The sequence below is a fragment of the Ursus arctos genome, unplaced genomic scaffold (genome assembly GCF_023065955.2).
Source record: "Ursus arctos isolate Adak ecotype North America unplaced genomic scaffold, UrsArc2.0 scaffold_32, whole genome shotgun sequence".
NCBI classification, from domain to species: domain Eukaryota; kingdom Metazoa; phylum Chordata; class Mammalia; order Carnivora; family Ursidae; genus Ursus; species Ursus arctos.
Genome location: NW_026623008.1, coordinates 15,575,081 through 15,599,276, shown reverse-complemented (window position 1 = coordinate 15,599,276; position 24,196 = coordinate 15,575,081). Strand labels below are relative to the sequence as shown.

The 24,196-nt window shown below is 58.3% G+C and overlaps 1 protein-coding gene across 6 annotated transcripts in view; it reads left to right on the top strand.

The window, feature by feature from the left end:
- HSPG2 (heparan sulfate proteoglycan 2) overlaps window positions 1-24,196 on the top strand; it is a 97,269-nt gene that overhangs the window by 44,241 nt on the left and 28,832 nt on the right. For 2 of the 6 annotated variants that reach the window (XM_026517116.4, XM_044390572.3), the window contains 33 exons: window positions 110-241; window positions 383-527; window positions 620-771; window positions 864-1,010; window positions 3,442-3,605; window positions 4,091-4,270; window positions 4,367-4,563; window positions 4,672-4,819; window positions 5,532-5,659; window positions 6,137-6,223; window positions 6,314-6,372; window positions 6,551-6,618; window positions 7,490-7,630; window positions 7,761-7,937; window positions 8,115-8,294; window positions 8,416-8,534; window positions 9,188-9,299; window positions 9,478-9,591; window positions 9,675-9,802; window positions 10,135-10,221; window positions 10,688-10,737; window positions 11,063-11,157; window positions 11,470-11,610; window positions 11,987-12,178; window positions 17,269-17,361; window positions 17,638-17,718; window positions 17,934-18,164; window positions 19,820-19,933; window positions 21,568-21,695; window positions 21,803-21,889; window positions 22,866-22,924; window positions 23,112-23,279; window positions 23,431-23,541. In XM_026517116.4, the coding sequence (XP_026372901.1) occupies window positions 110-241; window positions 383-527; window positions 620-771; window positions 864-1,010; window positions 3,442-3,605; window positions 4,091-4,270; window positions 4,367-4,563; window positions 4,672-4,819; window positions 5,532-5,659; window positions 6,137-6,223; window positions 6,314-6,372; window positions 6,551-6,618; window positions 7,490-7,630; window positions 7,761-7,937; window positions 8,115-8,294; window positions 8,416-8,534; window positions 9,188-9,299; window positions 9,478-9,591; window positions 9,675-9,802; window positions 10,135-10,221; window positions 10,688-10,737; window positions 11,063-11,157; window positions 11,470-11,610; window positions 11,987-12,178; window positions 17,269-17,361; window positions 17,638-17,718; window positions 17,934-18,164; window positions 19,820-19,933; window positions 21,568-21,695; window positions 21,803-21,889; window positions 22,866-22,924; window positions 23,112-23,279; window positions 23,431-23,541 (4,215 nt within the window). Of the gene's footprint in view, window positions 1-109; window positions 242-382; window positions 528-619; window positions 772-863; window positions 1,011-3,441; window positions 3,606-4,090; window positions 4,271-4,366; window positions 4,564-4,671; window positions 4,820-5,531; window positions 5,660-6,136; window positions 6,224-6,313; window positions 6,373-6,550; window positions 6,619-7,468; window positions 7,631-7,760; window positions 7,938-8,114; window positions 8,295-8,415; window positions 8,535-9,187; window positions 9,300-9,477; window positions 9,592-9,674; window positions 9,803-10,134; window positions 10,222-10,687; window positions 10,738-11,062; window positions 11,158-11,469; window positions 11,611-11,986; window positions 12,179-17,268; window positions 17,362-17,637; window positions 17,719-17,933; window positions 18,165-19,819; window positions 19,934-21,567; window positions 21,696-21,802; window positions 21,890-22,865; window positions 22,925-23,111; window positions 23,280-23,430; window positions 23,542-24,196 lie in introns of all 6 variants that reach the window. The other 4 variants (XM_026517114.4, XM_044390570.3, XM_026517117.4 and 1 more) reach the window with 3 other exon arrangements.

Below are 24,196 nucleotides of genomic sequence, written 5' to 3'. Positions count from 1 at the left end.
GACACCAGGGGAACGTAGGCAGGGTTGACTGTTGGGTGTAGGTGGGAGTGGGGGTGATCCTCCCTGAGGGCAGTGCAGGCTGCCCACACCGCCTGGCTCTGTCCCCTAGCTGCCAAGCGCCCCGAGGATGTGTGCGGGCCCACGCAGTTCCGCTGTGTCTCCACGAACACGTGCATCCCGTCCAGCTTCCACTGTGACGAGGAGAGCGACTGTCCCGACCGCAGTGATGAATTTGGCTGCAGTGAGTGGGGGCCGGGGTTAGGGGATGCAAGCCACGGGCCCTGAACCCTAGGGTGGGTGGGTTCCCATGGCCCTGCTCTCCTCCCCCACTCCTCCTCCCTTTGCCCTTCACACCCCTCACTCCTGTCTCCGGTCTCCCCAGTGCCCCCCCAGGTGGTGACCCCACCCCAGGAGTCCATCCAGGCTTCCCGGGGCCAGACAGTGACCTTCACCTGCGTGGCCATTGGCGTCCCCACCCCCATCATCAACTGGAGGCTTAACTGGGGCCACATCCCCTCTCATCCCAGGTATGGCTCTGAGCCCGGGCAAGGCCTGGGGATCTGGGGGACACTGGGCAGTGGCCCTGGCCTGACCCCACCTCTGTCTCGGGGCCCTCCAGGGTGACAGTGACCAGCGAAGGAGGCCGTGGCACGCTGACCATCCGCGATGTGAAGGAGGCAGACCAGGGTGCCTACACTTGTGAGGCCATGAACGCCCGGGGCATGGTGTTCGGCATTCCTGACGGTGTCCTGGAGCTCATTCCAAAGCGAGGTACAGTCGGTGGGCAGATGGGCCCTGGTCGTGGTGGTCGAGCTACCACGTGCTGGTGACCGGCTACAGCCCGCTCCCGTGCCACCCGGCAGGGCCCTGCCCCGACGGGCACTTCTACCTGGAGCACAGCGCCTCCTGCCTGCCCTGCTTCTGCTTTGGGGCCACCAGCGTGTGCCAGAGCAGCCGCCGCTTCCGGGACCAGATCCGGCTGCGCTTTGACCGGCCCGATGACTTCAAGGGTGCGTTGGCGGGCGGACAGGTGGGCGGGTGCTGCGGTGGGCAGGAGGGCGGGGGTGGGGGGCACCAGGCCTAGAGAGAGGGCAGAGAGGGGAGAGCAGCATGGGTGGGCGGGTGGGGCCAGGTTCAAGGACAGGCACAGGGTTGCCGAAGGAAGGCTGAGCCCTGCGAGAACAATACTTCGGGGAAACAAACATTTTAGGAAAAGCCAAGTCCACCCTTGACGTCTGCCTGCTTGGGTGATGAAGAGGGCGGGCTCTGGCGCCAGACGCCTTGTGTAAATCCTGACGCTCCCTGACTGCCTGTGCCCTTGGTCAAGGGACGGTCTTGTGTTTCCACTTCCTCCTCTACAAAATGGGGATAAAAGAACGACCTCCCACCTTGCTGGAAGGACTTAACAGGCTAACGTATATAAGCCATGCAGAATCGTGCTCAGTCCGTGCTAAGTGCCCCGTACGTACTCCCTGATGTCCTCGTCGTCATCCGCAGCAACCCCATCCCCAGAGGCGGAGAGGTGCCAGTGTCCCCAGAGCCCGGCTTCGGCATCTTCTCAGCCTGGGCCTGACCTGTCTGGGGGACCCTTGGCTTCTTCAGGCCTGTGTCCCCAAACCTAAAGGCCGGCAGCTGGACTCCGCTCTCTCTGGCTCTGAGAGGCAGAACGGCATGGGCCCAGATAGCACACGGACCTGGGTTCAAGTCCCAGCCCCTGTTTACTGCCCCGCATGGAGCTGCATCCCATCTCATTTTCTGCATCACAAAGGATTAAATGCAAGGAGAGGACTTAGCTGCCTCCATAGTAAGCACTCAGCCGGTGCTGTGGCCCGACACACAGTCATCAGATAGCCGGTCGTCCTCGCAGGGTTGGGGCTGTTTTTACTCTTTTCCGACGGGGAGCCTGAGGTCCTCTGAGAGGCTGTGTGGCTTCCTTAGGGTTACACGGCTGTTTAGAGGATGTTGAGAGCTGGACCCCGGGCCTGTCTGATCGGGGTCGGAGCAGTCAGGGTGGGCGGGGCTTCCAGGCTGAGCAGGTGGCCTGTGCCTGGATGGTGACTAGGATGCGGGGGACACGAAAACATCCCTGCAAAGGAGGGAGGAAGGCAGGCCTGGGGGAGCGTGGCCTGGTCTTGGGGGCTCCGCGTGGTTATTCTGCGGACGTGGATGTGGACTTCTCCATGGTTACAGGGGTTACATTTAAGAGGAAGGGGGGAAGCTGGTTTCACACAGATGTAGTCTTAGCACAAAGAAGGAATTTCTAAGAGTCAAACCTGTCCAGGGTTGGGAGGCAACGAGCCCCCCACCCCTTAGAGCTGTTCAGCGCGGTAGCCACTAACAACATGTGGCTGTTTAAATTAAAATTGATCCACTCGCTGGTGCGCCTGGGTGGCTCAGTCGGTGAAGCATCCAACTCTTGGTTTTGGGTCAGGTCATGATCTCAGGGTTGTGAGATTGAGCCCCACGTCGGGCCCCGTGCCCAGCAGGGAGTCTGCTTCGATTCTCTCTCTCCCTCTGCCCTTCCCCACTGTGCACGCAGGCTTTCTCGCTCTCTCTCAAATAAATTAATAAATCTTTTAAAAAAACATGATTAATCTCTTTCTCAGCCACATTAGCCACATTTTGAGCACCCAGTAGCCACATATGTCTAGTGGCTACTGTATTCGAGAGTACAAGCACAGGACACGTCTGTCCTCACCAACATTTTCTTGGATGGTTAGTGCTGCCCTAGGGATCTGGAAGCACGCTGTAGAGAGAAATCCTCCGTGTGTGTGTGTGTGTGTGTGTGTGTGTGTGTGTGTGCGCGCGTGCGTGTATGTTGTGGGGGGGGGGCCCTGGCGGGCTAGACAACCATCATAATGACAACAGACCATAAACAGCTGGTTTTGAGCGCTGCTTTTGTGCCACACTCTGTTTTAAGTACTTCCTATCTATTTGCTCATTTTAGCTTCCTAATAACCTTCTGAAACAAGCCAGTATTGCTTCCACTGTATAGATAAGGAAACTGAGGCCTTTGTGCAGACTCACACATCAGTGGAACCAGGACTTGGCGGCTGTTCTTCAGCCCTGGGTAGCTCTCTACTGCCCCCTGAGGGCCGTTCCAACCCTGACAGTCCGTGGAGCTGTCCTCAAACAAAAGGCTCTGAGAAGTCCTGCTACAAAGAATCCCCGTGACCTTTTCTTGACCCTGTGGTTTCCCAGATGGTTCCCAGCCATCATTCTCCAGCATTGACTTCCCCACAGCGTGCTTTGGGAAAGGCTACTCCAAAGAAGAAAAAAACTGCTTCTTTTTTTTTTTTGACTTGGGGAAAGACACTGAAGTTCTCTTTAAGTCAGATTTCTCCCAGAACTTTCCCATCTTTCTGGATAACCGCCTTTCAAGGCGGGTGTCTCGGGCAGACATGCGCTGTGGCCCTCACCCCTCCCTCTTGCTGCCCTCAGGTGTGAATGTGACGATGCCCTCGCAGCCCGGCATGCCACCCCTCTCCTCCACCCAGCTGCAGATCGACCCTGCTCTGCAGGAGTTCCAGCTGGTCGACCTGTCCCGCCGCTTCCTAGTGCATGACTCTTTCTGGACTCTGCCCGAGCAGTTCCTGGGCAATAAGGTGAGGGACGGGACTGCTGCTCTGGATGGGGAAAAAGGCCAAGCCCCACTCCCATGCCCAGAACCCGCCTGGGTCCCGCTCCCTCTGAAGCTGGCAGGCAGCAGGACAGACTCCACTCTGGGGAAAAGGGGGGTACTGGCTTATTCGTTCAGAGTAGGGTGTCTGGCCACCACGCTCAGGTTGGAAGGAATGCCGAGTCAGCTTTTAGAAAGGGGCTCCTGGACCATTCCCCCACACCAGGGATGGGATCAGTGCTCCTCCTTGGGCCTCCCTGGGCACCTTTTAGTCTACTCCCCGTGTTGGACCGAGTACCCCCAAGGCAGAGCCAAGTTCCCCCCATCTCTGCTTCGCCGTGGCCAGCTCTGTGCCAGACATACAGTGAGCTCCAGGCACCCAGAGGGAAGGAGGAAGGGCCAACTGGGCCCAGAGCAGGCATCAGGTCGTGCCCCCGGCTTCCCTGCCCTGATCTGCCCTGTCCCGACCAGGTGGACTCCTACGGTGGCTCCCTGAGCTACAAGGTGCGCTATGAGCTGGCCCGTGGCATGCTGGAGCCAGTGCAGCGGCCGGATGTGGTCCTCGTGGGCGCCGGATATCGCCTTCTCTCCCGAGGGCACGTGCCCACCCAGCCTGGCACTCTAAACCAGCGCCAGGTTCAGTTCTCCGAGGTAGGCGGTGCCTGAGCTCTCAGGGCTGGGGGGAGGGGCTACAGGCCGGGCAGGTGCTCACGTGTGACGCCTCCACACACCGTTGTTCGTATCCAGGAGCACTGGGTCCACGAGTCCGGCCGGCCAGTGCAGCGGGCTGAGATGCTGCAGGTGCTGCAGAGCCTGGAGGCCGTGCTCATCCAGACGGTGTACAATGCCAAGATGGCCAGCGTGGGCCTGAGTGACGTCGCCATGGACACCACCGTCACCCACGCCACCAGCCACGGCCGGGCCCACAGCGTGGAGGAGTGCAGGTACCTGACCTGGCAGGGCTCGAAACCACAGAGTCCCCAGCAAGGATAGGGGAGAAACAGCAGGGCCTCACGGTTCCTGTAACCACTGTCTTCGTCCTGCCCCCACAGATGCCCCATTGGCTATTCCGGCTTATCCTGCGAGAGCTGTGATGCCCATTTCACCCGGGTGCCTGGCGGGCCCTACCTGGGCACCTGCTCTGGCTGCAACTGTAATGGGCACGCCAGCTCTTGTGACCCCGTGTATGGCCACTGCCTGGTGAGTAGTGTCAGTTGGCATTCAGACTCTGGCTGGGGCAGGGAGCACAGACAGGGTGCGGGGCCCAGGGTGAAGCCTCTTGGTGCCCACAAGCTTAGCATGAGTGTCTAGAATGACTGTCATGGCTGCTGGATAAACTGTCATGACCTCTGGATGCATTAACAGAGGTATAACGTCTAGATAAGGGAGGTGAAGGTCCTACTCTCTTCCACCCTGGTCAGAACAGTCCTGGAGAATACTGTGTTAAGGATGGTCCTTAGCAAGGCAGCCCTAAGGGGAGGAAGCCTGGAAATCATATGTATTTCTAAGGAATAGTGGAGGGGGCTGGGATTATGGAGCTGACAGAAGACAAGGCTCAAGCAGAGAAAGCTACCATCTTCAAATTCCTCAAGAGCTGCATAGGGTAAGAAGAAACAGATTCCAGAGGCCTGAAATGGCCAGTGGATACAGGTTAGAAAAGGGAGGCGGGTTTAGGTCCGGATAAAGCAGGCATTTAGAACCTTCTGTGGAACAGACTGCCCGTGTGAGGTGACGAATTCCCCATCAGGATGCAGCTGGATTCTCCCCAGGCTGCAGAGCTGTGAAGTAATTCCAGCATGATGGAGGACTGGGGCAGCCTCACGTGGCCACGCTCGGAATCCAGTGTGGCCCTACACTGGGGGCGGAGGGCCTGCTCTGTAGGACCTGAACCATTCCTTCCCCTTCCTCCCAGAACTGCCAGCACAACACAGAGGGGCCGCAGTGCAATAAATGCAAGCCTGGCTTCTTTGGGGATGCCACAAAGGCCACAGCCACTGCCTGCCGGCCCTGCCCTTGCCCATACATTGACGCCTCCCGCAGGTCAGAGCCGGCTCAGGGTGGGGGAGGTGTGTTGGGGGGCGGTGGGCAGTACAGCAGGCAAGGGGCATACTCTGGGCAGGGAGGTGGGAGACCCGGGTTCAAATCCTAACCTGGTCACTAAATTGTTCCATGCCCCTTGACCTTTCTGGGCCTCAGCTTCCTTCCCCATATAATGGGCCCATCTGTCTTTCTGGTGCTACTATGAGGCTGCAGATGGAGAATAGGTGGGCAGGGGCTCAGTAAAGCATGCGACTCTTGATCTCAGGGTTGTAAGTTCGAGCCCCATGTTGGGTGTAGAGATGACTTAGAAATTAAAAAATCTTAAAAAAAAAAAAGGATAGGTGGGCAAAGATGGCATCATGTCTCATGGCATACTGTGCCATGTGGGCAACAATCATTTCCCAAGGTGGGAGTGTAAGCCCTGGCCTGACCCATCGCTGCAGCCCTGCCCCCTGTCCCGCCACTTGATACCCACAGATTCTCAGACACCTGCTTCCTGGACACGGATGGTCAAGCCACGTGTGATGCATGTGCCCCAGGCTACACAGGCCGCCGCTGTGAGAGGTGAGGGAGAGCCAGCGGGGACCGGGGGAAGCGATCTGTCCTGGGTGGGGACACGGAAGTGCCGCTGACGACCCTCCCTCTCTCCACCAGCTGTGCCCCTGGGTATGAGGGCAACCCCATCCAGCCCGGCGGGAAGTGCAGGCCCACCAGTGAGTATCACAGCCGCCATCCCCGGGCACCTCCCCAGGCTGCCCACCGGACCCCAGTCCTGGAGCCTGGCCCCAACCCCATGATCCTTGGGGAGCCATCCCTTTCTGCCACCTGTCTGGCCAGACTGGGTCTATCCCATTCCCCCCTGCCTTGCTGACACCCACTTTGTGCTTCCAGACCAGGAGATTGTGCGCTGCGACGAGCGAGGCAGCACGGGGACCTCTGGGGAGGCCTGCCGCTGTAAGGTACGCAGGCCCTCCCCTCCCCCACCCCAGGGGCCTCCCGGGACACAGCTGGGAGAGGGAGGAAGGAGGCTCCACCTTCTCCCTAGCTCCTTGGCTGGTGGGTGACAGCTTAGCTAGAGGCTCCCCCTCATGAGAGGTGGTCTGGCAGCGGGAAGGAGCTTACACTGGGGGGTCAGGTAGCCTGGGCTGAACTCCCAGGTGCTTTGCCCGTCATTCTTTGTGTGACTGCTGTCTCTGTGTTGTACCTTCGCCTTTAATGTTCTCACGCTGACGTGACCATATGGGTATTAGTGTCCCCAGTTTACAGATGAGCAACGGAGGCTCAGGGGAGGGACATCATTTGCAGTAAGAGTGGGAGAATCGAGAGTCAGTGGAAAAAAGAACTGGGCAGATTTTGGAGTTAAGCACTCCAGATCTTAAATCCCAGAATGCATGAGCAAGCCAAGGGACCTGGTGTAAATCATTCCTCCCATCCCTGAACCTCCGTTTTCTCATGGGAAGCACGGAGGTATCACTCACTTCCGAAGGTACTCAGAAGAACTGAATGAGCTGGTGGTCGAACAGAAACCAGCACAGTGCATGAAACACTCCATAGAGAGTAGCAGTAACTTTTAACCAAGTTGCTCTATTTCAAATCTACGTGTGTTTGTGAGCCCCCTATCAGCCCAAGTGAAAAGGGGGAAAAGATTCGTTGCTTAAGCTCCTCTTAATTGGGAATCACTGTTCACATGGTGGCAGCCCTGCTTATAAGTGCTTTTTCCATGGCTTTCCCGGCCTTGGGTCCCCATCCAGAAGGTGGGCAGATGAAGCCGGAAGCTCCAGGCAGCCCCTCCTGTGGGCCGTCCTGCAGCTCCCAGCTCTGTGCCCGCAGAACAACGTGGTGGGGCGTCTGTGCAACGAGTGTGTCGCCGGCTCTTTCCACCTGAGCGCCCGCAACCCTGACGGCTGCCTCAAGTGCTTCTGCATGGGGGTCAGTCGCCAGTGCACCAGCTCGTCCTGGAGCCGCGCCCAGGTACCTGTGTGGGCGGGCGGGGAGACGGCAGGCAGTGGGCGGGGCGGGGGGGGGGAACCCTGAGCCCAGGGTGGGCCACACGCCAGGGCCAGCCCCCAGCCCCCATGCCGGCCTCCTCTCCCCCTCCCAGGTGCGTGGGGCTTCTGAAGAGCCCGGGCAGTTCAGCCTGACCAATGCTGCGGGCACCCACACCACCAGCGAGGGCGTCTCCTCACCCGCGCCCGGGGAGCTGGTCTTCTCCTCCTTCCACAACCTCCTGGCCGGACCCTACTTCTGGAGCCTCCCCCCACGCTTTCGCGGGGACAAGGTGGGCAGGGGGGCGGGGAAGAGCAAAGGAACTCTGGGCAGCAGGGACAGCACAGGCAAAGGCTCGGAAACAAGAGCGTCAGGGTGCCTTTGGAGAAAAGAGGGAAGGCGTGACCGGAGCGGTGGCGGGGCCGGACCTTGGGGCCTCCGCTGAGCACCTGTCTACCCTGTGTCCCAGGTGACCTCCTATGGAGGAGAGCTGCGCTTCACGGTGACCCAGAGGCCCCAGCCTGGCTCCTCACCCCTGCGCGGGCAGCCCCTGGTTGTCCTGCAGGGCAATGGCATTGTCTTGGAACATCATACTTCCCAGGAGCCCAGCCCCGGGCAGCCCAGCACCTTCACGGTGCCCTTCCGGGAGGTGAGCCGCACTGCCTGGAGCCTGGCGTGGGGAGGGGCGGGCCCCTGCTTTTCTCTCGCTCAGGGGCATCAGTAGCCTGGGAGGTCAGGGCTTGGCAACACACGTGTCCTCTCCTTGGCAGCAAGCATGGCAACGGCCTGATGGGCAGCCGGCCACACGGGAGCACCTGCTGATGGCACTGGCGGGCATCGACACCCTCCTGATCCAGGCGTCCTTCACCCAGCGGCCAGCTGAGAGCAGGTGTCTGGGGCCAGGGCAGGAGGACGCAGGGACCTGGGGCAGTGGTTCCAGTCTCAGCAGCGTGATGCAGTGTGGCCAGAGGGCCAGCTCTCCCACATACAGGCTGTGGGGCCTTGCGTGCCTCATTTTCCCCGTCTGTAAAATAGAGATCACGGGGCTGGTCTCAGGTCGGGTGCCCTAGAAGCAAAGCCTGAGATGGGGACTGGGGAGCACACAATTCAGTGAGAACGTGGGCGAGAGGGAGAGGGAAGGACAGACGAACAAAGGAAGGGGAAGTGGGCAGGCAAGGAAGTGGTTTCTGATCCAGATTAGCCTCAGCCTCACCCCACAAGGAGCCCTGCAGAGTCATTCTGCTTCGAGGCAGAGAGGCTTCTGTACCCTAGGTCAGGCTGTCATTGGTCACCCCGGGAGAGCAAGCTCGTGTGCTCTGTCCGGCAAAGGAAGGCTCATTCTCTGGAGAGAGTTGTAGGTATAAGCCATTCGCCACGACCCTTGCAGCAGCTGGGAGATGACACCCAGTTGGGGAGCCAGATGGGGCCCCAAAACATCACAGCAGGGCCGTTGGGAGAATTAACGACGTAATCTCACGCAGAACTCCAGGGACGCCTGGCACGGAATGTGTGCTCATTCGTGGTGCGTCTTGTCACTCCCAGGGTCTCTGGTATCAGCATGGATGTGGCTGTGCCTGAGGACACTGGCCAGGACCCCGCGCTGGAAGTGGAACAGTGCACCTGCCCAGCCGGGTACCGTGGCCCCTCCTGCCAGGTGAGCCCTGGGCCCCGCCCACCTGTCCTCCAGCAACCTCCTTGATGCTTCCAGGCTCCTCCCCCTTAAGCTCTCCCATCCTCCCCAGGCCCACCCCAGCCCCACCACCCAGTGGGCATGGCCCTGAACCGGCCCTGCCCAGGAAGGCCCTCCTACTGCCCAATCTTCTTGCCTGTAGGACTGTGACACAGGCTACACACGCATGCCCAGTGGCCTCTACCTGGGCACCTGTGAACGTTGCAGCTGCCATGGCCATACGGAGGTCTGTGAGCCTGAAACAGGTGCCTGCCAGGTGAGTCCCGCCCTCCTTCCTTCCTGCCCAGGGAACGCTGGCGTCCAGGGGCCCAGCCTTAACCTACGCTCTGCCCCCTCCAGGGCTGCCAGCACCACACGGAGGGCCCTCAGTGTGAGCAGTGCCAGCCCGGATACTACGGGGATGCCCAGCGGGGGACACCGCAGGACTGCCAGCCATGCCCGTGCTATGGAGCCCCCGCCGGTGGCCAGTGCGTCCTGTACCTGCCCTTTCCCGAAATATCCCCTGCCCCCTTCCAGACTCCCTTCTTCCCAGGCCCTTTTGAGAGGCAGTGGTTAAATCCTGGCCTTGCTGCCGCCTCACTGTGTCGTTTTGTATAAGGCACACTTCACTCTCTGGGCCTCCACCTCCTCATCTGTGAAATGGAGATAAAGAGACACCCCACCTTGTTCACTCGTGTGAGAATTGAATGAGGGCTCTGAGCACAGAGCTCGCTTGCCCACGCTTCCTCTCCCTTCTCCCCTGATCCTAAAGGAAGGGCTACTGACTTTCTAACTAGACATTTGCCCCCCACACCGTCAGGGCTACCCATACTTGCTTTCTGGACACCGACGGCCACCCCACCTGTGATGCGTGCTCCCCAGGCCACAGCGGGCGTCACTGTGAGAGGTGAGGCGGGTGGTGGGCTGGGTGGGGAGTGCTCAGGAGGGGCTGCCCCAGAAGCCTCCCACTCTCCCCTTATGCCAGTCCCCAGAAGACACTCAGTTGTCTCCCCTGAGAGCCTGAATCCTCAGAGATCCAGGCCTGCAGTTCACTTCCAACCCCAGCACCCCGTGCCCAGTGAGGGCAGGGACTTCTCAGAAAACCCTCATTCTTGCTAAAGGTCCTGGGTTCAAAGCCCAATCATGCTCATTCACTGGTTCTGTGGCCTCAGGCCTGTCCCTGCTCTTCTCCCACCTGTCTCCCTACCTGTAAAATGGGTGAGTTGGGCTGATTCATTCCTTTCCACACTGTGAGGCCTGGTTCCAGTCTGAGTCTGATATGGGAGGCGGCCCCCAGCACAGTCCTGGGCTCACAGCAGGCTCACCAGGATTCCGTGGTTCTGCCCTCCCTTCATCCAACGCTTTCTCCTTAGGTGTGCTCCAGGTTACTATGGCAACCCCAGCCAGGGCCAGCCATGCCGAAGTGAGTAGGGTTGGGGAGGCTTTTGGGGTCGGGCTGCCCGGTCTCCCCCAGGGGTGGAACTAGGACAGAACCTTAGTTCTCCTTCAACCTGCGACAAGTGACTTTACCTTTCTGAGCCTCAGCTTCTTTATCTGTAAAATGGGTACAGTAAAAACCTCACCCACTCCAGAGGGCTGCTATGAATAGGTGTAATGCCTACATAGGGTAGGTGTTCAGAAATAAACACTCCCTCTCTTGGTGGTGAGTTCAATGCCCAGAGGGTGGTGGAAGTGAGGGTGCTTGGACTCGGGTTTGGGCTTCCAGCTGTGACTTCCCTCCACCTCAGGAGATGGCCAGCTGCCAGAGCCGATCGGCTGTGGCTGTGACCCCCAGGGCAGCATCAGCAGCCAGTGTGACGCTGCTGGCCAGTGCCATTGCAAGGTTAGTCCAAACCCCCCTCTCTAGGAGGCCCCGAACCACAGCCATGGTGGTCACCCTGGCATTCCCTCTCACTGTACCCTTGGGGCTGCCCCTGAGCCCCCATCACCCTTCCCCAGAGGCCCCATCGCTGCCCCACTGCTCGGGCCCCGTGGGAAATCAGGCAGCAGCGAACTGGAGCCGGGCTTAGGCATGGGGGCTGCAGAGGCTCCCCCAGAATTGCTGGAAGTGGCTGGGAGGCTGGCCTCAAAGGCTGCTGGAGGTGCAAGAGATCCCCTCGAGCTCCCACAGCCACCCTTCCATCCATCCTCCTAGGCCCAGGTGGAAGGCCTCACGTGCAGTCACTGCCGGCCCCACCACTTCTTCCTGAGCGCCAGCAACCCCGACGGCTGCCTGCCCTGCTTCTGCATGGGCGTCACCCAGCAGTGCACCAGCTCCTCCCACTCCCGCCACCTGGTAAGTGCGCATGCCCGTGCTCCGCTCCTCTCCGCGTCCTCCCTGGGGCCCGTCAGAGCGCCGGCCCAGTGGCGTCCCCTCTGCCTATGAGGATACCCATCCCCATGCCCGCGTTACGGCCCCCGTCAGCACAGATCCCAGCAACCCTCGCCCCTACCCTAACACCCTCCCTGGGACCCCATTGTCGCTTGTGTCAGCACTGAGCCCAGCACGCCTGTCTTCTCCCCGGTGGCCTCCCCATTCCCCCCTTACTTCCGTCCTAGCCCTGTTCTCAGCAACCTCCCATGACCCATCCTGATGCCGTCCCCTGCCCTACCCCCACCAAGGTGCCCACCCCTGAGCCCAGGCTGACACCCCATCCTCTCTCTGCTACCAGATCTCTACCCGCTTTGCCCCTGGGGACTTCCAAGGCTTTGCCCTGGTGAACCCCCAGCGGAACAGCCGCCTGACGGGAGGCTTCGCCGTGGAACCTGTGCCTGAGGGCGCCCAGCTGTCCTTTGGCAACTTTGCCCAGCTCGGCCACGAGTCCTTCTACTGGCAGCTGCCGGAGGCGTACCAGGGAGACAAGGTGTGATGTGCAGTGAGGGCTGGCAGGCCCTCCCCCGCTGCCGGTTCCCAGCTGGCCCTGCTGAGCCCCACGGCCAGGGGGGACTCAGAGCAGGCATCGGCCACATTGCGGTTCAGTGTATGGCCTCTGTCTAAACCCAGTTGTGCTGCTGACCAGCCAATTGCCTTTTGATAAACCTCAGCTCCAGGGCGGCTGGAGGATGAGAGATCGCGCCCGGCACATAAGACGTGCCCTCCTGTCAATGATTATTAGCCTTCGTGCAACAGATAGGTCCTGGGCGAGGCCCCGGAAACACAGACACAAAGGAGACAGCAGTATCCAATTTCATCCATTTGCTCCCTCCACCTTCCCTCATGCAGGCTGTCCGCTCTGTGCTCGGCCCTGGGCGTGATTCTAACTCTGATGATAGGTCGTATTTCTTGAGCTCTCACTGTGCGGGCGCTGTGCTAAGTGCTCGTACGTGTTGTAAGTCACCACTCCTGCCCCCGCCCTGTGAGGAAACGAAGGGGACACCCAGAAGGTGGCAGTGCTGGCCTTCAGAGCCAGGTCAGAGGCTGCTCTCGGATACTCCACTGGCCAGAGATGAGCCGTGGTTTGGTGGTGATGGGGAGGGGCAGGGGGCAGCATCCGAGGGGCCGACTCCAGAGCAGCCGGCCCAAGCGGCGTTCCTTAAGCGGTCCATGCCACCCAGTGGCACCCAGGGAAAGACCCCTGCTGGCCGAGGTCAGTGCTCAAGCAGATGTGTCCCCTCACCCCGGATCCCAAGGAGGTCAGGGACACAGGAGGGGTGGTTCCCAAGCTGCCCTTCCTTCTTCCTGGGACAGGTATCCCAGCCTCCTCCCAAGGCTGACCTTCTAGTCCTTTCTCCCTCTCTGGCTCCTCCCCTTCTGGCTTCCCCGTGTTCCTCTCTGCTGCCCTGGCCTGCATGTCACAGATGTCTCTCTCTCTCTCTCTCTCTGACTCCCTCTCTTGGCGTTTCCCCGTGCCCCACAGAGGGAGGCGTATTTTGCACGGGTGCGCTGGGCTCACCAGGTAGGCCCGTGGTCTGAGTGGCGTGAAATGGATGTGGCACGGTCGCGGTGTTCTTGGATGCTGTCAGTCCCGCATGGAGAGATGGCCAGGTCCCAAGGAAGTGTGGGTCTGCATGAAGCCAGGCAGTGCCCGATGGCCCCACAGGCAGGGCACCAGTGTGCCACAGCCCTGCGGTGCCAGGAATTTGAGCTAGGAGGGTGGGTGCCCCATCTGCTCTGTGGTCGGGTCCTGGCGCCGGCTGTCGGTGGCCAGAGTGGTGGCCGAGATGGCAGGGAAACTAACTTGATGCTGAACCACGTGTCTATACCTGGCCCATCAGGTTACCCTGGCACTGCCTCCCCAGCAAGCTCCATTAACTCTCCGTGTGCGTATGCCCCTTCAGCAGCCTGGAGTTAACCCCTGTGTGCCAGCCTGGAGGGGGGAGAGTGCGTCTTCCTCCCCAGTCAGTGTGGGCCTTTCTAGCCACAGTATCCATGGGCAGAGGACACTCCCCGGGGCTCCCACGCTGGGGCCCTGGGAGGTCTGAGGTGGCTTGTGCCCTCCACCCATCAGAACCTCACGTCCCTCTCAGAGGAGCAGTTGCGGACAGCCGTGACAGCTGGGAGGACCATGGGGCCCCCAGAGGGCAGGGGCCGGGCCCAGCGGCTATCACAGGTAACTCAGGGCCGGGACAGGCTGTGTCTGGGGCCCCATGCAGACCAGAGAGTATAGTTCAAGCACGAGCCCTGAGCTGAGCCCCTGGCCTTCCTGAGCCATTTGCCCCCAGGCCAGGCCTCAGCCTAATGCCCAGTCCACTCCAGTGTTGCCCTTGGGAAACATTCCAGAGCTGTGAATGGCTTGGGCTGGCACCACGGGCATGGATGACAAGTGAGGCCTAAGGAGCGGCCTCCCCAGCCACAAAGGCCCCTTGGGCCGCCTCTAGCCACTCTAGCCTGAGCTGGACAGAGCCGTCTGCCTATGTCTTGCTGCCGGGTATCCTCTGTATGGGCTTCTCCCCACAGTCATCTGGGCCCATCCCAGGAGACCCCCCGGCTCAGGAGGAGCAAGAGGACATCCGGAACAAGGGCCAGAAGGCCAGGCCCTCGTGAACAGTTAGCACAGAAGCAGACGGCCCACTGGGCTTGCTGCGGCCTGCCGGGAGGCAAAGCGTCATGGTGTCCTCTCTGTCCCTCTCTGCTCCTTTCCTCTGTCCTCCCTCTCCCGGTCCCCCAGGTGGATGAGGCCCAGAGGCGGATGGATGCTGAGATCTGGCAGCTCCTTTCCAGCTTTGCTGCCCGCCCGCACCCTCCCGCCCCGGGGCTCTTGCGCCATCCCCAGCCGGCAGCTGCTCTGCAAGCAGCCCCGCTTTCTTCTTCCTCCTCCTCCTCCCCCTCCTCAGCTTCTGGGCCTTCCTCAGCGGGCTCGCAGGTATGTGCCAAGGTGCCCGCCGAGAGACCCCCCACCCACCGTGTTTTCTAGACGTCAGTTGTTTCTGAACCAACTTCACAAAATCTGCCATTTCTGCCCACTCCCTCAACTATTATTTACTTCAAATGTCCCTTTATTTTATTATTTTTTTAAGATTTAATTTTTTTAAGTAATATCTACACCATGCAGGGCATGAACCCACAACCCCAAGATCAAGAGTCTTATGCTCCCCTGACTGAGCCAGCCAGGGGCCCCTCAAAGTTCCCTTTAAATCAATCACATACCGACTCATTTGTGCTAGTCATACATTTTCCAATACACAATACCCACGACATCTTAAAATGTTTTCTGCTGTACCGTGTAAGTCATCGCAGGGTCCCCAAGAGGCACACAGCAGACGCGAGGACACAGCAGCCCAGCCATGCTCCGTGAGAGCAGTGGAGGTGGTGTCTGCGTCCAGGGATGGGGAGCAAGTTGTCCCAAGAGCAGGGCCAGAGCTTGAGCCTTGGGCTGGGGGCTTCTATCCCTCCGCCCCCCTGGGCTTCCCTGGAGGGTCTGTGTGTGCGCGTATGCGTGTGTATGTGTCCCTGCCAGGACTGTAGCTGTGCTCTCGCGTTCCCCCACCCCCACTTCTCCTCCCCCCCCACCCACCCAGCAGCTCTCACCACCTGTCCTTCTGTCCTAGTTCTCTCTCTCCTATGAAGGCTTCTCTCTGCTTCCTGGGAGCCTCTATTATTGGCAGCTGCCCCAAGCCTTCCTGGGGAACAAGGTAACAAGGAGTTGGGGGGTAGTAGGGTATCATCGAATCCCAAAATAGTCGAGAGCCCTTTGTCAAAGCCTTTTATGACACAGACGGGTAAACCAAAGGCCAGAAAGGGAAAGGGACTTGCCTGGGGTCCCACGTGGGGCTGAGACAGTCTCACCCACGAGGCTTTACCCTGTATCCGGATCACTGACCTAGCCCTCAGCTCTGCATCCATTCCTTCGGGGGGCATTGATTTAGCCCTTCCCATGCGCTATGCTGCGTATGGACAGAAGACGACCCTGGCCTCCCACAGCGCACTGTTCGTCTGGTTGTCGGTCCTGTCATCACCAGCGTCATCCATATCCTTGCTATTACCTTTGGCGTTAATGTTAGGATTGGCATCAGCTCTGTCTTGTTCCAAAAACAAGAGTGCATCTGAAGAATACGTATAATAGGCAGTAAAATATTCAGAGAAGCAGACAGGACAGAACGTCGTCCAGGAGGAATGAGACTAAGAAAGATGGGCGAAGGCCGAGGGTCGAGCCGGGAGTCATGAGCTGGCAAGCCTGCAGGCCGGGTGCTCGCGGGCACTCTGTTCAGGGCAGGGCTGTGCACAGCCTGTGTTACTTCGTCTCCATGCTACCCTTCAAGCTACTTCTTACTGCCATTTCCATCTGAGGAAAGTAGGGCTCAGAGAGGTTAAGTGACTTGTCCAAGGCTATCCAGCCAGGACAGCTGGACTTGAACTTGAGAGATGGCTCCCTGAGCCACCCTCCTGCACATGCCTGCAGCTTGGTCCTGGATGTGGCAATGAACTTGCCAGCATCCCAGGCAAGCAGGAAACTAGTTGTTTCGTGGTTATCCAGTTACACCTCTGAGTTCCTTACCTCACTCTGAGCTTGTAGAGAACATGCTCAGGACCGATGTAGCTCATACCCAGCCTGGCATGTAGTCAGTAGGCATTTAATAAGTGCTCACCAACTGCATGAACACATAGGCCAGGCCCGACACACGGGTGTTGATCTGAACACCTGCCCTGGTGGCAGACGAGAGAAAGTCCTGGGGCAGAGCCAGGGCCTTGGCTGCCCCGTGAAAGCCCTCAGCAGGAAGCCCAAGGACTGTTCCAGTTACGAACAACAGAAAACCCAAGTCCAGATGGCTTGCATGCGACAGAGAATCTATTGGCTCCCATAACTACAGAATCCAAGGACGCTGGCATCAGGCATGGCTGGGTCCGGGGGCTCCTTGGGACTTTCACCTCAGTTGGCATCATTCTCTGGCTTCCAGTCTGTCTAGTAAAGGGAGTGTCTCTGTTCCAGTAGAAAGAGCAGACGTGCCAGGTTTTCGTGACCATCCTGCCTGGAGTGGAAGGGAGAGTAGTAGAAGACACACCTTGACCAGACTGGGCTCTTGCCTGCCCTCGCACCACATGGCTTCCCTGTAGGACAGAGTTACCTTTAAAGGAAACCAGGGCTACTGTTTGCAGAAAGCGGGGAAGTGGAATCCAAGCAGACTAAAACCACCTGCCCGAGAGACAAGACCTCCGAAGGCCCACCCTCAGCCCTACCCCCATGGCTGGGAACTTTTGAACTTTCTGCGGCCTGGCAGTGATGGTCACTCTCAGTACCCCTGTCTACTTTGTGGGAAGTTTCTTCAAATGGAAAGGGGCTTGAAGCTCGTTTGCTGAGTCATCAAGCCTACTCAGGGTCCCCACCAGCAGCTCTAAGACTGTGAAGGAACTGAGGGATGTCCTGTCTCCTGGGCCACCAGAGGCCATGCACAGGGGCCTCTGGTTGAAGGGAGGGGACAGCACAGGTGAAAACCACCTTGAGAGGCTCTGCCCACTGGCCAGTAGGGTCACTGAAGGCAGAGTCAGGCTGTGACTACAGGCCTTGCCTCTTTGCAGGTGGCGGCATATGGCGGGAAGCTGCGCTATACCCTCTCCTACACGACAGGGGCGCAGGGCAGCCCACTCTCTGACCCCGATGTCCAGATCACGGTGAGCACATGAATGCCGGCCGGGAGGGCACCCTCGGTGTCCTTTCAGCCCAGCACTCTGCTGGCCCGGCACGAGCTGGGGGGCAGAGGCACATGCCCTCCACCCCCACCGCCCGGTTAAACACTACCCAGCTGCTAGAAGGGGGCAGTGAGCGCGTACCTGATTCCTTTGGGCACGTGAGCTTGGGAAATCGGAGACGTGGGAGGCTGGTGGAGGTCTCCCCTGTCCCTGAGAGCCTCTTGGTTCCCCTTCCCAATCCCACTGCTCTCTCCCCAGGGCAACAACATCATGCTGGTGGCCTCCCAGCCGGCGTTGCAGGGCTCCGAGAGGAAGAGCTTCGAGATCACTTTCCGAGAGGTGAGGGGCCCCCAACCCCACCGTGGCTGACCCTCTCGTACTGCCCACCCCACTTTGGAGCCTGACTCTGACGCCAGCTACCCCTGCCTATCCCCAGCCAGTGCCTGGAGGCCAGGGGTTAGGGTAGGGGGTGCTGCGGGAATAGCACACGAAGCCCAACACCCCTCACCCGCACTTGTTGTTGTCCGCCCTCCCCCCCCCCCCCCGCCACCCAGGAATTCTGGCGCCGGCCTGATGGGCAGCCGGCCACACGGGAACACCTCCTGATGGCGCTGGCTGACCTGGATGAGCTCCTGGTCCGGGCCACATTCTCCTCGATGCCACTGGCAGCCAGCATCAGCTCCGTCAGCCTGGAGGTGGCCCAGCCCGGGCCCTCCGAGGGACCCCGGGCCCTGGAGGTGGAGGAATGCCGTTGTCCCCCAGGCTACGTTGGTTTATCCTGCCAAGTGAGTGTGGCCAACCCCAGGTGCCTCCGCTTTAGTCCAGCTGGGTCAGCAAGCTGGCCAACTGGCGTCTCCGTGGCCTGTGACAACTGCCATAACGGTCATGTCCTGGGTGGTGTCCTGTTTATTCCTCCTGACACCCCTGAGGGATGTGGAATTACCCCCTTTGAACAGATTCTTTTTAAATAGAGGTTCTGAAGGGTGAGTGGCTTACCCAAGGGCATCCAGCTACACTCAACCAGGGCTAAGACCCAGCTCTGGCTCCCAGGGTGCCCCCCAGAGACAGGGAGACAATACCAGACACGAATTAGCCGGGACCAAAGCAGAGCATAGACATGCCTCAAGGAGGTAAACAGCGTAGAGCAGGGTAGGGTTCTGGGCGGGAGGGCAGAATTAGCAGAAGCTCAGAAGGAGGAATGTATGGGGAAGTAGCCTGCAATGCAGAAGGGACCCCCCCCCCCGGAAAGCTGGGGGGGCAGGGTCCACTTCCTTAGGCTCAGAACAAGGCTCCGTTCAGTAGGGAATGCCAAGCTGTGAAGGGAGTGCTGTGATCTGTGCTGAGCCTCAGGAAAATTCCTCTGGCCTGGTGAATGACCCCAGTGGGGGAGAGACGGGGAGTCCTATTTAAAGGGAAGTCAGCGGGGGTGGAACAGAGGGCTGTCAGTTGCAGAGAACCCAATGGCATCCTCCGGGTTTGGCTGGAGGCCGTGCCACCGAGTTTCTAGGCATATAGCAGGTGACCGGTCCACACTGGATGAGTGAGCTTGGAACTGAGGAAGGGGGATGGAGGGAGGGGAGGGGGCAGAGCTGCAATGCCAGGTGGGCGGCCTGAAGGTCAAGTAGGGGACCAGCCAGCTCCCGGACTCAGGAACTCCCCGGTAGAAAGTCCACGTCTCCGCCGTTTCACATCTGTGCACCTTTGCTGTGGCCACAAGAACTTTCAAATCCAAATATATGAACTTCGCATCCTTTGAAGTGAGAAAATTTAACACATTTTGAAGAAGCCCTGGGGAGGGTAGCATAATCCCATGTGCACATTTTCTGCAGCAAAGCAACACAGATTTCTAAACATCCCTTTGAAATAGTTGGGGAGGGAGGGCCTGGAGGGTTTCAAAGGAGGAGTAGTGAATAAAAATTCTTTGTCTTCAGAAGCCATGATTACTCACTTAGGATGTGTAAAAACTTCCTCCAGCGTATGTATGTGCCTCTTTCACTTTATTTACTGAGTATATAGGTGAAGGTGAAGACCTCCAAGGGATTATTCCAAACCTGGGTCTCCTGAACCTTGTGTTTTCATCAGAGTTAAGTTTGTCAGTAGAGACCCTGCCACAATTTTCAGGCACCAAAAGGGCAAATGGAGAAGGGTTCTCTGTTAAGGGTGAACTGCGATTTCGGTAACTCCAGAGTGCCTGGGGTACCAGGCAGGATGGGGACAGACACGGTCCCAGCTTCAGGAGTGTGGAGAAAGTGAACACAAGGACAGGGAGGAAGGTTCCGGAGAGAGGAGGCTGTCGGGGAGGGGAGCTGGGCCTGGCATTTTCCCAGCCTAGAGCCAATGGGAGTCTAGACTGGACAGATGCTGGAGGGAGAGGATTCTGGTCTGTAGGCTCCAGATGGGACCGCAGTGGAGATAGAGACCAACCCTCCTCTCTCCCCAGGACTGCGCCCCGGGCTACACGCGCACGGGCAGTGGGCTCTACCTCGGCCACTGTGAGCTGTGTGAATGCAACGGCCACTCAGAACTGTGCCACCCAGAGACTGGGGCCTGCTCGGTAAGCCGCACGCGGGGCAGAGATCGGTTTGTCCGGGCCTGGGTGGGGCACCGGGGCTGCCTGGGAGGCAGGGAGAGGTGGGCTTGGTAAAGTAGGCCTAGGTCCAGGGGCGAGGTCGTGGAGCATGGCCTGTGCGACACAGCGCCTGGACCAGCAGTTCTGGGGGGGGGGGGGGCAGAACGAGGGAGTAACATCTTTATAAAGAAAACTTTGGTTCCTGCTCTGTCTCTATCACCAGAGTGACACTTGTTCTCTGTGGAGGCATCAGGCTACAGAGACAAGCCAAAAAGAGAGTAAAAATCCCCTATAATCCTACCACCTGGAGGTAATCACTGTCCGCATTAGTGTGGGTGGGACTCTTTTGTTCTTTTTCTGGGCAAATATTTACACATATCAATATGCCTTTTGTTTTACAAATAAACATAGCATCATTGTGTTTGATGATCAGCTTTTTTGCTTACAAGTTCATGAACGTCTTTACAGATCATTAAACACTTGTCTGGGAATTTTTCAGAGTGGCGCGTGCGTGTGTGTGTGTGTGTAGAGCCCCCCAGGGTCAAGGACTGGGTGGTTGACAGACCCACAGCTAAACACAGAGCAAGGAACAGGCTCTGTTAATAAAACAAACATGAACCTCATTGGAGGAGAACATAAAACACAACACATATTTTTATGATGAAGCATGAATTACAAAGCTCTGTCCCCACCTACCCAGGTGTATACCTTTACTTTTCTGTGATGTCAGAGGTTTTTGGGTAGAAAAATGTAAGGAGTACAATCAAGGGAGTCTGCTTCTCCCTCTCCCCCCCCCCCCTCGTGTTTTCATTCTCTCTTGCTCTTGCTCTCTCTCAAATAAATAAATCTTTTTTAAAAAGTGCAATCAACATCATCCTTTAAAAAAATTTTTTTTACTGGGGCACCTGGGTGGCTCCATCGGTTGAGCATCCAACTCAGCTCGGGTTGTGGTCTCGGGGTCACCGGATTGAACCCCACATGGGGCTCCGCGCCCAGCACAGGAGTCTGCTTGGGATTCTCTCTGTCTCCCTCCCCCACTGCCCCCTCACTGCTCACCTATGCTCGCTCTCTCTTTCTCTCAAATAAATAAACCTTTAAAAAATTTTTCGATTAAACTTTTAATTCCAATATGGTTACCATACACTGATATATTGACCTCATCCTTTTTTTTTTTTAAAGATTTTATTTATTTATTTAACAGAGATAGCCAGCGAGAGAGGGAACACAAGCAGGGGGAGTGGGAGAGGAAGAAGCAGGCTCATAGCGGAGGAGCCTGATGTGGGGCTCGATCCCATAACGCTGGGATCACGCCCTGAGCCAAAGGCAGGCGCTTAACCGCTGTGCCACCCAGGCGCCCCGACCTCATCCTTTTTGATAGCTATGGAGGTAGATGTTAGTTTTCATTTATGCGGTTCTCTGTTCTGTTTATTTCCAGGATTTTGCTGTTATAAACACCACTGAGGTGAACATCCTGTAGTGAGATCTTTGTGCCATTCTACAATGATTGCTTTAAGATAGGCTCACAAACAAGGAATTTCCAGACCAAGGGATTACAGAATTGTACAGTTTTTTGTCAATGTTGCCAAATGGCGAGTGGCCAACATTCTCGTGCCTTGCAGCAATGCCAGCACAACGCCGCCGGGGAGTTCTGCGAGCTGTGTGCACCTGGCTACTATGGCGACCCTACTGCGGGGACACCAGAGGACTGCCAGCCCTGCGCCTGCCCACTGACCAACCCGGAGAACATGTGCGTGCCCTCACTCAAGGCCCAAGGAAGCATTCCCACTGGGGGGCGGAGAGAGCAGGGTGGAGAGTGGGCATCCCATGGCCTGACCTCTGCCTCCCCTATCCCAGGTTCTCCCGCACCTGTGAGAGCCTGGGGGCTGGTGGGTACCGCTGCACGGCCTGCGAACCTGGCTACACTGGCCAGTACTGTGAGCAGTAAGTTTGCAAATAGGATGGATGGGGGGGGTTATGGTAGACTCACAGGTGAGAGCCCTGGATGGTGTTGCCCAGAAAGGTCCCTGCTGGGATCATATCTCTCCCCTGCCCAAAACCCTTCCAAGATTCCCCATTATCCTTGGGCCAAGCCCAAGCTCATCCCACTTTTGACACCCAAACCTACTCAAGGTGGGCTTAACCTCTTGACTTCTTGATGTTCGGGTCTTTCCATGTGCTGTTCCCTCTACACGGAACATTCTTCACCGTCAAACCTCCCCTTTCTGGCTAACTCCTGTTTAGCCTTCAAAGCTCAGCTTCATTCACTCATTGAGCACGTTTTTATTGAACATCTACCGTATGCCATGTAGCGTGCCAAGGTGTTGGAGATAAAGTGGTGAACAAAACAGATTCAGTCCCAGGCTGTAATGGAAAACGGGCAGCAAGCATCATACAAATACATCATTACGGGCGGTGGGGGGGTTCTCGGGAGTGCAGTCTGCTCCGAAGGAATGTAACAACTCAGCAGGGCCACCTCTGGGGAGCCCCTTGATTCTCCAGGCTGGATCAGTGCCCCTCGTCTGTGTCCCTCACTCTCATTTACATAGTTTCCATATTGGTTTCCCCACGACTGAGTTCTTTAAGAGCAAGAGTGTCATCATGTTCACGGTCGTATTTTTGTAACCTAGCATCGTAGTTGCTTAATAAATGTTTGTTGAATGAATGTTTCCCTGGAGAGTAAAGGCCTTGTTAACCCCGTTATCCAACCTGCTGACGTTGCCCTGTGCTCCCCTTTCTCAGCTCAGTGAGGCCCTGTGTTGGGGCCTCTTTGGTCTCTAAAGTCCTTCCAGAGTTGTGAGCCTCCCCACCCCACACTGGGCCCACCCCCCATGGGCTACTGGCTCCCCAAGTCCACCGTGAGGCACTGAGTCCCCTGGGGCTGGATCCTGACAGAGCTGGGCTTTGCTTCTCCTCGCAGATGTGCTCCGGGTTACGTGGGTAACCCCAATGTGCGGGGGAGCCGGTGCCTGCCACAAGGTAAGTGGGGTCATGGCCTCGGATGAGGGGGATGGGCAAGGCAGTGAGCCTAGGGAGTTTGAGAGCTACTATGTCCAGGGGAGAGAGGGCTGAGGGTGGGCATGCCAGTCTTTGGGGAGACAGACTCAACACAATGCCGCCTGTTGGGAGCCTCCTCTCTGAATGATCTCTCCTGTCCTTCCTCCAGCAGATGCAGCCCCACTGGTGGTCCAGGTACATCCGGCTCGGAGCATAGTGCCCCAAGGTGGCTCCCACTCCCTGCGGTGCCAGGTCAGCGGGAGCCCACCCCACTACTTCTACTGGTCTCGTGAGGATGGGCGTCCCATGCCCAGCAGCAGCCAGCAGCGACACCAAGGTACCCAGGGCCCCGGGCCCCTCAGCTCTGTGAGCCACCCTAGCGGGAGAGGAGGCACAGGCCTATTTACTGGGATCCTGTCCTTACACCCAGGACCAGGTGGGAGAAGGGGTGCCTTTGCCCTGATGAGCTCCTACCCGCTCCCCACCAGGCTCTGAGCTCCACTTCCCCGGCGTCCAGCCCTCAGATGCCGGCGTCTACATCTGCACCTGTCGTAATCTCCATCACGCCAACAGCAGCCGGGCAGAGCTGCTGGTCACTGGTGAGTCCCTGTTCCCTGCCCCCCCACGCCTGTCTTGCACGGCTGGACTGTGGACACAGGCAGCGGGCACGTTCCTCTGCTGGAGGGGGTGGTGGTGCTTGGACAGGGGTGCTGGCCGTGGACATAAAGAGATGATGGAGTAGAGGCTAGTTTTAGGGGCAGGATTGGCAGGACTTGGTTGTGGTCAATGAGGGAGCAAGAAAGGGTAGGCTAATGCCCAGGGGTCTGGACTCCAGCAGGTGGGCAAATGAAATGCCATTTACTGCGATGAATAGGCTTGGTGGGAGAGTGTCTTCGCTGGGGCTCCCCCAAAGCTGAGTCTGGGGTGAGCATGTGCCTGCCAGTGGTTTATTTGGGAGGTGAGGTGGGGCAGGAAAGAGAAGGCATCCCATAAAGGGCACGTTACCAAGCACATTCCCACTGGGAGCCCTTGTTGAATGCAGCCAAAGAAATTCTGCACCTTGGAGTTACCCCATCCCAGGGCTGATTGACTGAGGCCTCTTCTGGGAGCATCAGGTCCCCTTCATTCTACACCACCTCAGGGGCGGGCAGGGTAGTCTTCAGGGGCCTGAGAAAGACCTCAAGCGTAGAAATGCAGCGGCTGGCAGAAGTCAGGCAGGCGGGCTCTGAAGTGACAGGGCAAGGGGACGTGGGC